The sequence below is a fragment of the Onychomys torridus genome, unplaced genomic scaffold, assembly GCF_903995425.1.
Source record: "Onychomys torridus unplaced genomic scaffold, mOncTor1.1, whole genome shotgun sequence".
In the NCBI taxonomy this organism is placed as follows: Eukaryota; Metazoa; Chordata; class Mammalia; order Rodentia; family Cricetidae; genus Onychomys; species Onychomys torridus.
In genome coordinates this window covers 6,968-23,570 of record NW_023412660.1, presented here as the reverse complement: position 1 = coordinate 23,570, position 16,603 = coordinate 6,968, and the positions used below count along the sequence as shown (strand labels likewise).

Here is a 16,603-nt window from a genome sequence, read left to right as displayed (position 1 = left end):
GACCTTGGAAAGCTGAGACAAGGATTGCTGGAGTTTGAGACCAGTCTGGGCTACATAGCATGTTCCATGTAAGCAGAGGCTAAAAGGAGAGACTTACCTCAAAAATACACACCCCACAAAAAATAAATAAATAAAATAAAACACAAAGCTCAAACCAGGTCCACTGAGGTGGTTCATCTGGTAAAGGCACTTGCCATCAAAGCTGAGACATGACTTTAACTCAAGAACCAGATAATTGAATAAGAGAACCCCAATTGTTCTCAGTTCCACAAGTACTGTAGCACATACTCCAAAAAAATGTGACTGAAAAGTAAAATTTGGATGGTTCTAATTGGCTTAGTAGTTAAGAGAAGTTGCTGTTCTTCTAGGAGACCCCAATCTAGTCCTAGTATCCTCAGACTGCTCACAGTATAACTTTAACTCCAGAACAAGCTACACCCCTTTTCTGGCCTCTTTTAGAACCTGCATTCATGTCCCACAAATTTTATATATAATTAGGTAGAGTCTCACTCTGTAGCAATGACTGACCAATAATTCAGAGAGCCATATGTAGGCATGTACCACCACTCCCAGCATATGAGAAAAAAAACCTGAAAATTTTTAAGGGACTTGAGAAATGACTCAGAGGTTAAGAGCGTTTACTGCCTCTGCAGAGCACATGGGCATTGTTCCCAGTACCCACATGGTATACATGTAACTCCAGTTCCGTGGGATCTGATCACCTCTTCCAGCCTCCATAAGCACCAGGCATATTCAGGAAACACACACACAGGTAAGACACACACACACACATACACACACACACACACACACACACACATGCAGTAAGACACACATACTATAAAATAAGTCCTCACAAAAATTATTAACATTTTCATATTGGAGGACCCCCCAAAATACAACCCTATGGTACTGTGGCTTAAACCTCAATTCCTTTTCCTCATGTGTCAAACTCTTCAATGTGCCTATGGGTCCCTCATATTCTGGACACCAGAGATGACCACAATCTCTAGAAGACAACCTTGGGTGCATGTATCTGCCATACCTAGCCACACATTTGAGATGTGAAAGTCTCAGAAAGCATGAGAGAGAATATTAGAGTAACTCCAGTTCATTTTATGGGGATGTTCACACAACTTTTAATATTTAAAACTGTAAACCATGTTAATCATCAAGATAGGAAGACACACATTTCATAATTCTCAAAATGACTTTATAATCTTCATGCTGGGGTAACATCCTTATATATCCAACCTGCCAGAATCTACTCCCATGACACCTGTCAACATGCCCAAGTCAAACTTTCTACCTCCTCTTGAATCCATCATCAACTATATTTTCCCTCCCACACAGGAGCATAAGCCTAAAACCATGTGTTGTGTGTCCTCTGACGGCATCATCAACTATATTTTCCCTCCCACACAGGAGCATAAGCCTAAAACCATGTGTTGTGTGTCCTCTGACGGACACGTGTGCCTTATTCTTCATATCCCAGAGTTCACGGGATGCTTGATATTTACACACAACTAGTAAAAACTCTGACACTCACACAGTAGTGTTTTGTTGTCGATATATCAATTGTCACAAGAGTAGCAGCATTCAGGACCAAAGAAGACCTTCCCTGGCTCCCTAATGGCTTTCAGACTATCCATAAGCTCCTCACAATATTCTCTCATGAGTTCCATGTGGAGAGTACGACTGTAGTCATAGCTCTCCTGAGGAACAGGGTACAGCTCCATCCTTAGCTTTCTCAAGCTGGCAGTATGGTTTAGTAGGTCCCTCGGGGCATGCAAGGAGATTTGATTCCCATAGAAGCTGAACTTGCTGAGCTGAAGACAGCTGCTCAGGGCAGGTAGGATGTCATAGAGATATTGATCCTCAATTTGACAGTCCTCTAAGTCCAGGGTCACCAGGGTGGGTCCAGCTTCTACTAGTAGAACTTGGAGGGGTTCGGGACTTAGATCAGTCAATATGACATTTTGCAAATTCAGTTGTTGCAATTGACTGACACATGGGAACTCAGAAAGACTGTCCCATTCTAATACTGAGAGTGTACAGTGAGTCACATCCAGGTCATCCAAGGGGGTCTTCACGAGCCTAATGTGGAAAACAGACAATTCTTAGAACTGATGGCTAATACAGAAGATGACCAGTAATGACACAGAAGAGGACAGTGTGGGTCAAAATATTTCTAATTGTATGGCAAATCAGTACCCATGATACTACATGATTGTCTACACACTAAAATCTGTACTGAGGCCTGGGACTACCTTTAACTGCACATCTTTCACTGACTGTCAAGCAAGACCCAAATGCTGGCTAGACTAGCAGGGCACACACAGGAAGGACCAAGGAGGACCAACCCAGGCAAGATCTGGGCACAACCCAATGTTGCCACTCCCTCCAGCATGTCTTCTCTGTTCCTTTCTCTGTGCTTACCTTTGTACCCCTCCTTCAACTGACTTCAGTGCCACACATTTCCCAACTACCCATCACCTACACAGGCTTAAAACCATCAAAACTGGGTATGGTTCTAACTGGGCAGAGTGGTGTACATCTTTAATCCTAGCACTTGGGAGACAGAGACAAGTGGATCTGCTCGAGTGGGAGGCCAGCCTGCTGTACACAGTAAATTCCAAGACAGCCAGAGTTACATACCTAGATCCTGCCTTGGCAGGAAGTGGGGCGGCAAGCTGAGGATTGGAGTACACAGCTATAATATTGATACCTGGAAGCTGAGGCAATGCAACCAAGGAGTCAAGGCCAGTCTAGGCAACATAGTAAGAAGCAATTTTAAATAAATAAATATATGCAAAAATAAGTAAATAAAAACAATTTTAAAAACAGATTATTCCTGATGGGGGTGGTAAAACATGCCTTTAATCTTAGCACTTGGGAGGCAGAGTTCAAGGCCACCCTGGTTTACAGAGCAAAGTCTGCTGTGGGATCTATTTCTATTCCCACTGGTTAATAAATGACCTGCTTTGACCTATGACAAGACAGCTGAGAGGAAAGCAGGAAATCCAAGCAGAGATACAGGAGAGAAAGGTGGGATGAGGGAGATGCAAGCCTGCCATGGAAGGAGCAACAAGACATCAGCAGACCAGTAAAGGCACAGCCTTGCGCACCATAGCAAAACAGATGAACAGGAATAGGTTTTTTTTCTTTTTTTGGAGCTGAGGATAGAACCTAGGGCCTTTTGCTTGCTAGGAAAGCACTCTACCACTGAGCTAAACTCCAACCCAAAGGAATAGGCTAAGTTATAAGAGCGAGCTAGCTAACAAAAAGCCTGAGGCATGGACCATACAGTTTCTGATTAATAAGGCTCTGTGTGTTTACTTGGGACTGAGTGGCAGTGGGACCAGGTGGGACACAGGAAAACTTCTGACTACACAAGTTCCAGGACAGCCAAGGATACAGAGAAACTGTTTCAGAAAAAAAAAAAAGCAAAACCAGTCCATTCAGAGTGAGAGTGATTAGCAGATGAAGGAACCTCTCACCAAGGCTGATAACCTGCTTTTGATCCTTGGGATCCAACACTGTAGAAGGAAGAAACTGCCTGATTCAAGTTGTCCTCTGACCTCCTCAAGTATGCTGTGGCTCTCCCTCCCCACCCCACTGAAACACACAAGATAAATGAATTAAAATAGAATGATTAAAATAGGTGGCTCATGCCTTTAATCCCAGCATCTCAGGAGGCAGGGACAAGCTGAGGTCCATGAGTTCAAGGCCAACCTGGTCTACAGAGCAAGTTCAGAGACAGGTGGGGTATACAGAGAAACAGTGACAAAAAAAAGTGAGGGTTAGACACACTGCTCAGTAGTTAAGAGCTTTTGCTGTTCTTAGAAAGGATGCAGATTCATTTCTGAACATGGTGCTCAAAATCCCCTGAAACAGAAACCAGGGAGCAAACTGATGCCCTCTTCTGATCTTCACAGGCACCTAGCACATGGTATGCAAACATAGACTCAGGCCCATAAACATATACATATGAAACATCTAGAGATCTGTAGAGCAAATTCTCCTTATTTCTTCAAAGGATGCAAACTGCTCATTTCTGCTCAAAACCTTCAGATATTACCATGAATTCTAAATCTGTACTTATTAGATGCACAAGTAATTGATTGTTATTACTTCACTGACTTAATTGTATAATTATATAAATCTACTTATTAAGAAAAGGAAAATATGTAGGCCAGCTAACTTGGCTGGAATCAAGTCAGGCAATATGATCATACTTCAGCTTGGCTCCAAGGGAAATGTCTGGTAAGCACTGTTACAAGTTTTCATCCATTTCTATAGTTTAACTTAAAGTAAAAAGCATCTTTTCAGTTAAGAAAAAGAAAAACCCCAGGCTTTTCTGTATGGGAAATAGCAGGCAGGCTGCTGTGTCCACACACACATTTGGCTGCTGAATAGAATATGGACTGGGAACTAATGCAGGTGTGACATGCTTTCATCAGCTGTGTCTTCAGCTTTCTTGAACACACAAGCTAAGGAAGAAACTACAGTCCACGCACTAGATCTCTTTGCTTCCTAACTGGCTAAACAACATGTACCTTTCCAGACCATCAACCCCAGTTTAACCTTGATCCTTTGCACCATTGGTTATGTGAGACCTCTCTCCAGGCTAGAGCAGACAGGAAACAATACCTTGACATTTCTAATACCTCAGCACTGTCAATCCACTGGTGGGTACAAGGAGCAGGTACCCACTAATACAAAGGAACAGGGCTTTGTTCTGCTCTGCAGAGCATCTGTCTTTACCCAAGCAGCTGGTACAGGTGGCCTTCAAGGAAGGGTACTGTTTCCAGATGCAGCTTCTAGAGACACTCCAGAATTGTTCTTCAAAGTAATGTTGGCCAAGGCCTCCTCTCTCAACAGTCTCTCACCAGCCAGTTCTTGGAGTGTGAGTAGGGTCTTGCTGCTCATTTTGGTGGATCTTGAGGGAGAAAGATCCCAGAGAAGCATTTAGAAAAAGGCATCTATATTTTCATGATAATGTTTAGAGGGCCCTTCTCGCTCATCACAGAAACACAGGGCCACAATCACTGCTCATTCTGCTCCAAGTTCCATTGATCCACAAATTTATATAACCCTGCCCGCCCTCACCCCCTCAAATCACCCCCACCACAACCCCCCGTTTTGCAATATTATCTCCCAAGTATCAGTGCTCACAGCCCACTTCACTCTCACCCATTTCCAACCACTTTGGCACTGGAGTCCATTCCCAGTGGGAAGTGGTTCCTGAGGGTTCTGAAAACTAACTTCATTTCCTGGGGTAGTTTTTTCTCATAACTCAGGCACTACATTGCTGGGAGTAGCGACAGAGGCCTGTAATCCTAGCACCCTAACATAGGAGGTCTGGGACTGGAGAGATGGCTCAGCATTTAGGAGCACTTTCTCCTGTAGAGGACCTGGATTTGATTTTTAGCCCACACATGCCAGCTCACACTGCCTGGTATTTCCAGTTCTAGGGAATTTAGCACTCTCTTCTAACATCCCTGGCACTAGGCCCATAGGTGGTACACAAATATACATGTAGGTAAACACTCACACACATATAAACTAAATCAAAGTCAGGCATGGTGATGCACATTTTTAATCCCAGGAGGCAAAAACACTGGGATCTGAGTTTGATGCCAGATTGGGCTCCATGATAATTTCCAGGACAGCCAGAGCTACACCGGTAAAGCCTGTCTCAAAAGGTAGGAGAATCTAGAGATCAAGGCCAACCTCAACTATTTAGCAAGTTAGAGATCAGCCTGGGCTATATCAAACTTAAACAAGTTATACTAACCTTATCCTAACTTGCTATCTCTCCAACCAGAGTCACTTAAAATATAAGGTAAGGGCATGCAAATGAAATACTTTTATAATTATAAATTAAATTCGATAAGGAAGTTTTATTTACTTTTTGTGCAAAACCAAAAGGCTCCCTCATTTGAGCTGAGCAATAGCAACTATTTTTCATCTATACTCAGTTTCAGGCACAGTGAAATGCAACCCCAGCCTCTTTAGGTGTCTTAGTCATCTTGTGGTCAGCTGGCAAGGATGCAGACCAAGGAGCCAGAAAACAGTATTCCCAAACCCAGAATCTACTTTACACTAATATCAAGGGTTATTTGGTTAATGAACGTTTGGTTTTGTTTGGTGTAGGTTTTCAAGATGGTTTCTCTGTTCAACCCTGGCTGTCCTGGAACTCACTCTGTAGACCAGGCTAACCACAACTCAGAGGTACCTTTAATCCATGCCTCTGTTCCCCCAGTGTTCAGATGCATGTCTAAATTACGGCATTTTAAATATTTTTTATGTATGGGGGGTTTTGACTGCATTCCTTACTTCTTGTGTCTGTGGAGCCAACCCAGGGCTTTGAATATACTGAGTCTGTTCATCATCACTCAGCTGTATCCAAAGCCACTTTTCTCAAGCCACCTTGTACAGTACCATGCCAGCTGATATAAAATGGACAATATTTATCGGTAAGCCTTACCCTAGATACAGGCCACATCCTTCAGTAGACACTTCCCTAAGATGCTCAAATAAGACTCCATCTGACATAGGTTATGTTCTCTTTTTTTAGACAGGCTCTGAATATATGGACCAAGCTGGCCTAGAACTCAGAGATCTACTTGGCCCTGCCTCCCAGGGATGAAAGGCCTGAACCACCACACCATGCCTAAGAATTAGTTTTGTTTTGCACTAAAGTATTCGAACTTAGGCTTTTAATTCTGTTCAACCGAACATCCCATTATTAAGTTATAGTCACTCAGTAACCCGAGCAACAAGAAATATGGTCTCCATAAGATGAATGAGCTGGCTCTGGTAGTACAGGGTGGCAGGGTGTGCTTGAAGATCTGGATGCAGGAGTTGGGGATTGGTAAGAGACAGCTCAATGGGGGAAGGTCTTGCTGTCAAGTCTGTGTTCAATCCTTAGGACACACATGCTGAAAGGAGGAACCAGCCCTTGCAAGTGCCATGTGAACATTATGGCAGACAGAGTCCCTTTCCCTCCCCCGAAAAAAAAAGGAATCCAATAATCTTGTTTCAAAAGATGAATGAAAAGAATGTAGAATCAGAAGCAGCTCTCACACACATTTGTAGAACAATTCAGGAAGCCGGGTTGAGAAAAGGCTTGGATTCTTGACAGGACACTTGGCACCAGGAGGGAGCTATAGAAACAGAGGGTGGCCTCTGATGAACATTGCTTTCATTTCATGACATTTAAATTTGTGCATGGAGGACCTTAAGACTGAGGTGGAAACTTGAGCAAAGTTCTGGCTTCCCCTGTCCTAGTGATTTTTTTAATGTGTATTAGTGTTTGCCTACATGTACAGAACAGTGTATGGGGAGAGGGTGCATGAACTAAACTGGCTTTACCCAGTGATGAGATGGGCGAATACCCTAACTGTCATCCAATGACTTTTCTCCAATGACTGATGGAGGCAGACGCAGAGATCCACTACCAAGAACCAAGCAGAGCTCCAGGAGTCCAGTCCAAGAGAGAGAAGAGGGATTCTATGAGCCAGTGCATCAAAACCATGATGGGGAAACATGCAGAGACAACCAAACCAAACTAGTGGGAAATCATGAAAGGTGGTAGCTAGACTTGCTTCTACTGGATATGCCTCCTCATGGGAGGCCTTGCCTTCTTGTGGGTTGGGATGGGGAGGCTGGGGTGTTGAGAGGAGGGAAGAGGGGTCTCTACGTTTCATGTGTAAAATGAATGAAAAAATTTTCTTTATAAAAAAAGAGTCTTCTGATATGTATGTTCCCCACCACTGCTGTGTCGGGTGTCCCAATAACAACTATTTCCCATCTACTCACACATTTTGGACCCCAAATAACCTTTTACAATGAGCAATTACAGGTGTGCTACTGCCTGTTCACACATGTCTGAGCATAGATCTCATCGGCCGGGTTAACCTATGTCTCCACCACTGCTAGGTACACAGTGGTCAGACCATTAAGGACCCACTAATCTGTAAAGAAAAGGATATGGGGGTTGGAGATTTAGCTCAGTGGTAGAGGTCCTTGGTTCAGTCCTCAGCTCCTTGGGGAAAAAAATAAAAAGGACAGGGTTGCTAAGTTCTGAAGGACACTCTCCATCCTTCCTTACCTGAGCTCCCTAAGGCAGCCTGTTAAAAAGTTCATACTATATACAGAGAGATTCTGGAGACAAGGGAATTTGGAGATCTGCAAAAGCAACATGCTTTTCCTTTCCTGCTGTGCAGAAGCACCAGATCTGAAGGGATTCCCAATTTCTGCTAGCACAAAGGTGTGAAGGTTTCTCATCTGCTCCAGGTAAGGAAAAAGCTCTACAATGAATTTAAGTGACCATAGACTCAGCTCCAGCTCCAAGATACAGTCCAGATTTATCATGTTGAAGATCTGCATAGCTGGTGGCTTCTGCCCCTCGGCTTGTGGTGAACAGTCACCTTCATGGGTTCCTGCCCTAATGCTCCAGAAGTCTTGGTGCAGATTCGTCAAATCAAGTACTCTGAGTTTTGACCGCCTGTTGGTAAAACAGGTAGAATTCCCAGAAGATAAGACAAGATACATCTTACAGTCTACTTCTTGTCCACATCTCATATCAGCTTCCCTTCCAAATCTTTGCTTTCTCAAGATCAAACCTCATAATCAGTGAAAATGGATATTTTGTCAGCTGGCATCTCACCTCCCTCCATTACATGCCCATTAACCCCAGCCTCATTGCACTTTTAACTATGGAGCTGGCAGTGAGAGGCCTATTCCTCAGTGGCTATGTCTACTCTTGTGCCCTCCACATTTGCCATTAACTGCCCGGACGCCTAAGACCTGGCCAAAACCTCTACAGTTCTCTATGCTGATGCTGTAAGAATCCTCGGATCCAACTTTGGCCAAGTTCTCTGTGTCCCCAGTTGTTCCTTCTCTGTACCCCCACAGCCTTCCTCCATCCTAGGCAGGTCCTGATTACCTGGGATGAACCTTGTCTGTAATCAGCACATCTAGTCCAGCAAGCAGAGCTTTCAACGTTTCCAGATGTGCGTCCTTTATCAGGGCTCCTACAGAAAGGTCTGGGAATGGCCAGGCAGACACCATGGCCCTCAGGATGTTTGTTCGTCCGTCAGTGAAAGCCTCCTCAAACATCTGAGGGAGCAGCCCCACGGGCAGGTCCTCTAGAGTAGAAATGATCAAATCCTCCTCCCTCAGCAGCCTCTGTCTTGCTAGCTGCATGAGTGTGGGTGGGGCCTGGTATCACATCATGACTGGTTTTCAGGGATAATAATGCTAAGGAAGTATGAAAGCAAAGACACCATTCAGAAAACTTAGGAAACCTTTTCTCTTCCCACACAAGGACCTCTCTGTGGTGATGGTGGACATCTCAGTTTTCACATTTTCATCACCATATGATGGTTTTAAAGCCACACCTCTCCTGTCTGCAGTGTGAAGCCTCTCAAAAGCATGCTCTTTTCCCAACACTCCATCCTATTCCAACCACAGTTCAGGTGTGTCCATTTCCACTAAGGGCTCTTCAGGAAGCCTGAAGGCTCAGCCCATGTGGTCCCTAGGCCAGGTCTACAAAGAAAGCAAAGGGAGCATCCCATTTCCAACCTTGCCAGTCTCCATTTACCTGGCTGACCCTGCCTGGAACAATTGAGGGAATCTGTGAGATGGACATCATTACTTATTGTCTTCACTTGTTGGTAATCACCGGTCCATATGTTTCAGGGAAGGAGGCAGGAGGGCTGTAAGCTTGTATTCTCTGTGTTACAGAGCTGGACAGGGTAACATGAAACAGCCAGGCATTGGTGGCCCAGGTCTTTAATCCCAGCATTCGGGAGGCAGAACCAGGTTGGTCTCTGTGAGATTGAGGCCAAACTACACTACAGAGTGAGTTCCAGGACAGGCTTCAAAGCTACACAGAGAAACCCTGTCTTGAAAAACCCCCCAAAAATAAATAAAATAAAATAAAATGAAATAAAAACAAACACTAAAAATTCAGTCAGTAAACCTTCAGTATGTACTGCCATGGTCTGTAATGTTTGTAAAGCATCTAGAAAGACAGGACTCTGGGATGGAAAGGATAGTTTATGTTATACTCAAGAAACTCACTAGTCCAATGTCATGGTTACTTACTCCTAGAGTTCTAGAACATCCTACTTGAGGTCTCCCAAAACTAATGGAAGACTAAAAATGAAAAAAGTATAATATTTCCAATTAAGTATAAAATGATGTTTCACTTTTTTAATTTGAACACTGAGACCAGAGAAAATGGCTGCTTCCTGCAAGATTCAGAACATCCTAGTCTCCATGGTGAGACCATGTATCAACCAACAAAGAAAAAGGACTTCTTGCTACTATGGTTGTTACAGGATCTCAGCCAGGGTAGTAGTCCTGGAACACACTCTGTAGCCCAGGCTAGCCTCCAATTCAGAGAGATCTCCCTGCCTCTGCCCCCAAGTGCTGGGATTAAAGGTATACAACATTTCTGGTTTAAATTCACCTAAATATCAGCACAAGCTGGGCGTTAGTGGCACATGCCTTTAATCTCATCATATGGAGAAAATTTCTGTGAGTACAAGTCAGCCTGTGCTATACATTCTGTGTCATGTCAAAACACCAAAAAAAAGAAAGGAAGGAAGAAAAAGAAAAAGACCAGCACAGTCAAATCATTTGAATGATTCATATGTAACTACCCCCCAGAATTTCCTGGGGTTCAGGTTCACCCTGATATTCACATTGGGACTGTCTCTAAACAGGGACACTACAAACAGACTCAAATACCAACTTTGACATAAACAAAACTTGCTGGGTCTGATGATTTTCCAGCAGAATCTCTGAGAACTTGAGGCCAGGCAAAGTTCTTGTCAAAAACCAAAAATTAGCTGGGTGGTGGTGGCAGAGGTAGTGGATCACTGTGAGTTCGAGGCCAGCCTGGGCTAGAGAGTGAGTTCCAGGTCAGGCTTCAAAGCAACACAGAGAAACCCTGTCTCAAAAAACCAAAAACAAACAAACAGGAAAACAAGCAAAACAAAACAAAAAATTAGCAACTAAAAGAGATAGAAATGATACATTGAGGTGAACCTTAGGAGACTCTGGGTGAGATGAGGTGACTTGATGGCGGAAAGGGACTCACTTACCTGATCCGAACACTGGAAACAGACTTTCAGATCCCAATCCGGGGAGACAGTGGCTCCAAGACTGACGGTTGTTCTGAGCCTTATATACTTTAGACACACCTCCCAGATGAAATCTGAAGTCTGATTGAATGACTGAGGTTCCACCCACTTCTTTTGATATTTTGATGTTGTCTACTTGGAGTGGATCAGATCGTTACCTATGAAAAGAGCTTAGACTAACTAAAGCAATAGTTAATCACCAATTCTTTTGACCCAACTAAGGCACAGTGACTTGTTAGTAATGGATTGATGGACTTAGTTTCTGAATCTTTTGAGATGGAGTTTCACAGTGTACTACCTAAGGTTAGCTTAAACTCAGTATAGTGCCTAGACTGGCTCCAACTCTCAGCAACCATCCTGCATCATGATTTCTCTGTGTAGCTTTGCGCCTTTCCTGGAACTCACTTGGTAGCCCAGGCTGGCCTTGAACTCACAGAGATCTGCCTGGCTCTCCTCCTGAGTGCTGGGATTAAAGGCATGTGCCACCACTGGCCAGCATGACTGAGTTTTAATCACATACCAACAACAGTTGTGACAGTGGGGCAGCTGAGAATTTACAGGACTGTTGCTCATGATAGACCTGAAATATAAATCTGAGCTAGTCGCCAGGCGTGGTAGCACATGCCTGTAATCCCAGCACAAGGGAGGCAGAGGCAGGGGGATCACTGTGTGTTTCAGGCCAGCCTGGTCTACAGAGCTAGTCCAGGACAGACTCCCAAGCTACAGAGAAACCCTGTCTTGAAAAACCAAAAATGAACTGTGCATGTCACTGCTAGTGACCTTTGACCTGGTCTCCATCATGAATCTCTTCTGGAGTTTTAGAGCTGTGCTGGATGCTCTGGGACTAAATTCATCTTGTGAGATTGGTACTGAGGATGCAGTGGCTTGGCTGATAAAGTATCTGTAGCATGCATACACATTATTACAGGAGGCAAGACAAGAGAAGAGTCAAAAGTGTGAGTCTAGCCTGAGCTACATAATGAAACCCTGTCTGAACCAACAACACTGAGAGCAGTGGCCCAGTGTCAGAGAACATTGGCAGAAAGCCCTGAAGAATCAAGAATTCTACACCATGTCTCCTCATCTCGTGCTCTCAAAGCCTCCATCCACTCAATGAAGCATGGGGAACCTTTTGCAAGAATCTACTTGGCTAGGATTACCATGTCCCACCCAGTATCTACTGATGCCAGAAAGCAAATGTTAAAACTTTTAAATGAAATATGAAAAGCTGACACTAAGGGCATGGCACATTGGTTAATCTAACAGGCCATAGACCTTAGCAGGCTTCCAGACCTTAGCACAACTGACTCCATGATGGAAGTACCAGTCAGCCTATAAAACTCAGCAGGCAGAAAGTAAGCACCACAACCCAATACATAAACAAAACCTAACCCGCAAAATTCATAGTCCTAAGAAAGTCTCCAATGTACCAAGCTTGCTTTGTTTTAGCTTCTGTAACATGGTTTCTGCCTAACTATTTAACTGAACGATGTCAACCCAGAACATGGTTTTTATGCTTAAACCTCATCCTGCGTAAGGCTCAGTGCTACACAGAGAGCCTGAGCACCCAGTGTAGTCACTGGCCCATTGATAAAGACTTTCTATTGGCTTAAACCCATGCCTGAGCAGTTACTTTTGTTTCTGGTTAACACCCTTCAAGATAGAACTCAGTGTGTCCTTTGAATTCACTAGCATTCTCAAAGACATACTGTCATCAGACTAAGCATGTGGGGTCTCTCACTGTAGGAGGAATCTTAAAGAGTCCTATTAATAAAATCAAACCTGAGGCCAGTTATTTGGGTGAGCGCTGGAACATCAGAGAAGCAGAACAATCCACACCTCCTTCACCTCGCCAGTTCCTCAGCTGGTCTTGTTTCCTCACACTGGATGCTTATTAATCCTCATCCAGAATGGATCTCAGATGAACTGTGCTGCTCCAAAGTCTGAATACTAAACCAGCCAAATGCTTAATTGACCAAAATGCTCTAGTTTCTGGTGTTCAGGCATTAAATAATCTTTCTCTTTCTGCCCCCACTCCCTGGGATTAAAGGCTGGGTTCCTGGGATTAAAGGGGTGTGTCACCAAGTCTGGCTCTTTGGATTGTGGCCTTGAACTCAGAGATCCAGAGGTATTTGTCCCTGAAATGCTAGGATTAAGGGCGTGTGCTACCACTGCCTATCCTTAGGTTTAATCTTGTGGCCGCCCTGCACTCAGACCCCAGATAAGTTTATTTCGTGGAACACACAGTATTTTGGGGAACACAATACCATCACATCTCACAAGAACTGACAGAGACACAAGTTAATCGTTGTCCACCAGGTACCAAGCCCCTGCTCCTCCGAATCTCATCATTCAGGAAAATGCAATGTCAGGGTCCTGACAGGATATGTCTCAGCTGCAGCCTCTATGAGCACCCCTGTGCACATTTGCTATGTTTCCTTATAAAAGGGGGGCCTTGCCCACCTCCCTACTCTTTCTCTTCCTTCACTTTTGTCCCCAGAGACCGGTCTCTGCCCCTTCTCTCTCCTCCTCTCAAAACCCCCCACGTGGGACTGTTGTATAGTGTGACCCCTTCCCAAGGTCCCACCATTTTAAAATACAACAGTGTCTGTGGTCCAAGCTTGTCTTGAGCTTTAAGCAATCCTCCAGCCTCAGCCTCCCTAGTGCTAGGTACAGGCACAAGTCAAAACAGCCTTTTAATTCCTTTATTATGTGACTTCCTGTCTTAACTTTTAAATTCTTTTAATTATCCCTCTGGTAAATGAAAAGGATTTTCTTTGTTTTTCCTTTCTTTTTTTCCCAATAAAGTTTATTATGGAAATAGAAAAAGACAAAGAGGTCTGGGTTAGGTGGCTCAGGTGAAGTAGTGCGGCTTATTCTCATGGACACATATTCGCTGAGGGCAGGGGTCAAGTCCTCCATGTACTTGTGGTCTTGCTCTTGCTCCGGGAGCTGCCAGAGGCTGTGCCCCTCATTTTGCAGTGCTGTGGGCATCGTTGGCAATATTGGAGATGAACTTCTAGCAGCTAGTGAGACGAGCCGAAATATGCGTGGTTCTGAATCTTCAAAGCCAGCACGGTTCAGGTAATAAGCAGTCACTGCATCTAGGATGGTAGGAGTGTAATCCTCCAGCTGCATCAAGAAGACCACCAAATTCATCTACCTAAGCCCCCTAAGGACTGAATAACCAAAATATGACAGTGGGTTCTCATTTATATACTTTATATACAAATAATTAATTTGGTTGATTATGGTTTCTGTTTATTTGTTCCGAGTCTCACTAAGAATCTGAGGGAATTAATCCCAGCATTCGGGGAGCAGAGGCAGTATGATATTTGTGAGTTCAAGGCCAGCCTAGTCTACATAGTGAGTTCCAAGACAGGCTCAAAAACTACACAAGAAAACCTGATTAGGAAAAAAAAAAGATGTCAGGGTGACCTTGAACTCAATGCTATTGTTGCAGCCAAAACCACAAATGTCAGTTATTTAAATGCCTTGAATAGGCTGAAATTTATGTCAATTTAAGCCTGGCATTCTTGTGCATGCCTTTAGTTTGAAATGAGGAAGACAGAAGCAAGCTGATCTTTGTGAGCTTGAGGCCAGCCTAATCTAAAGTATGAGGTAATATTATTTAAAAGAAGTATTTATTTATTATGTATACCATGTTCTCTCTACACACCAGAAGAGGTCACTAGATCTCCTTATAGACTGTGGTTGCTGGGAATTGAACTAATCACATCTGGAAGAACAGCCAGTGCTTTTAACTTCTGAGACATCTCTCCAACTCCCAATATTTTTTTGGTTGTTTGTTTTTCATGACAGGGTTTCTTAGTATATCTTTGGAGCATGTCCTACATCTTGCTCTGTAGACAGGCTGGCCTCAAACTCACAGAGATCCACATGTCTCATACTAACAAGTGATGATAGTAAAGGCTTGTGCCACATTCAGTGGGCATATCAGTTAATATTTAAATGGAAATAACTCCCTCACCGCAACCAAGGTCCTTCATGTTTTGAGTTCCTGCAGACCACAGGGAGGCTGTTCTGGTGCTCAAGTAGTAAACAATGATGGCATTGAGAAAGTGATGTTCCTACTTCCAAGATGTGAAATATCATTTGCACCACCTACTCTTCTCTATACTTGGTATATATTTTTATTTTTGCTGGTTATTTGTATTCTTTCATTCTTTCATTATTCCTAGTCACTGTTAGTATTTATGCGGCGCTAGGAACACGTCCCGAACACGACAGAACCATGGGAGAGTTTTATTAAAGAGGATAGAGGTGACAGGCCTGTGTGAAACACACGTGGGGAGAGAGAGAGACAGAGAGAGACTGAGAGCCTCGCACAAGATGGCGCCGGCTTTTTAAAGGTTGGGCCACACATGAGTACAGGGACTCCTGTGGGTACTCCATGCATGCGTGTAGATTACATGGCTGCGCGCGCGCTTTACGCAACCACGTAAGGCCACAGAGTCCCGGTCCCTCGAGATGTCTGACCCGGAGATGGCTATTCTACACCGGAAATAGTTAGGCGGCCCGCCAGGCAAGCCCAACCGTGTAATTGTCTATCATTCCCGACTCTCATGTTTTTTAAAAAGAAAAAATGTGGATAGATGGGTATGGGACGCCGTTTCTCTCAAAGACTGCTTCAGGCTGAATGGTGGACGTTGATTGGTTTTGGCGGGGAGATGGGGAAGCCGTCTCCTGAAGTTCTGGGATGAAATCCTGTAGCTGTGTCCATCCTCCAAGGTGTGGCTGATCCTAGGATGAGATCCTGCAGCTGTCCGTCCTCCATGGTGTGGCTGGGAACCTTCTATCTGACAAAACACTGGTGACATAAAAGCTTAGACAAAAGATTCATTATTATTTTGTTTTTTGGAGTTGACATTTATCTGAGGTAGATCTGGTCTGGTTGGAGACATGTTAAGGGTGGCTGTGATGTTTAAGTACTCTGCTTAATTTTTTACCTGAGACAGCGCCGCATATATACTAACATTGGTGCCGTGTGAAAACGGGCGCTTCCGGGCGCTCTGTGCCTGGAAACCCGGGAACCAGGACGGAAACTGTGCTATACACACCGGGAACTCTGCTCCGTTCGCGACAGACCACTCTCCATTAGCCTGGTCGCACAAATCCGCATGCAACACCGCTACTGATTGGTGAGTTTTCCCCTTTTCTTTACTGGCTACCGCTGGCCCCCATTGCGGGCCCGGATTTCCAGCCACCTCCCACGTCTGCAACTTGAGATATTTCGTAAAGAGACCACCACCGTCAGGTGCGTCCTGGGGGCTGTGTGAAGCCGCACGTTCTTCGCACCCGACGGGGTGGCTGGGCGTTGAGGGCTCCCGGGGAGACCTTGCTTCACACAGCGGGGGGCCCCCCGCTTATCGGCTGACGAGTTGATAAGGCGGCTTGTGCCCGAGATCTGTCCAGACCTC

General features: G+C 44.4%; 1 protein-coding gene across 1 annotated transcript; it reads right to left on the bottom strand.

The window, feature by feature from the left end:
- Positions 1 to 1,526: 1,526 nt before the first annotated feature.
- Positions 1,527 to 14,321, bottom strand: LOC118575749 (PRAME family member 12-like). The gene is given in 3 exon segments (XM_036176165.1): positions 1,527 to 2,097; positions 4,768 to 4,823; positions 13,995 to 14,321. Coding segments are annotated over 3 exon segments (954 nt in total).
- Positions 14,322 to 16,603: the final 2,282 nt, after the last annotated feature.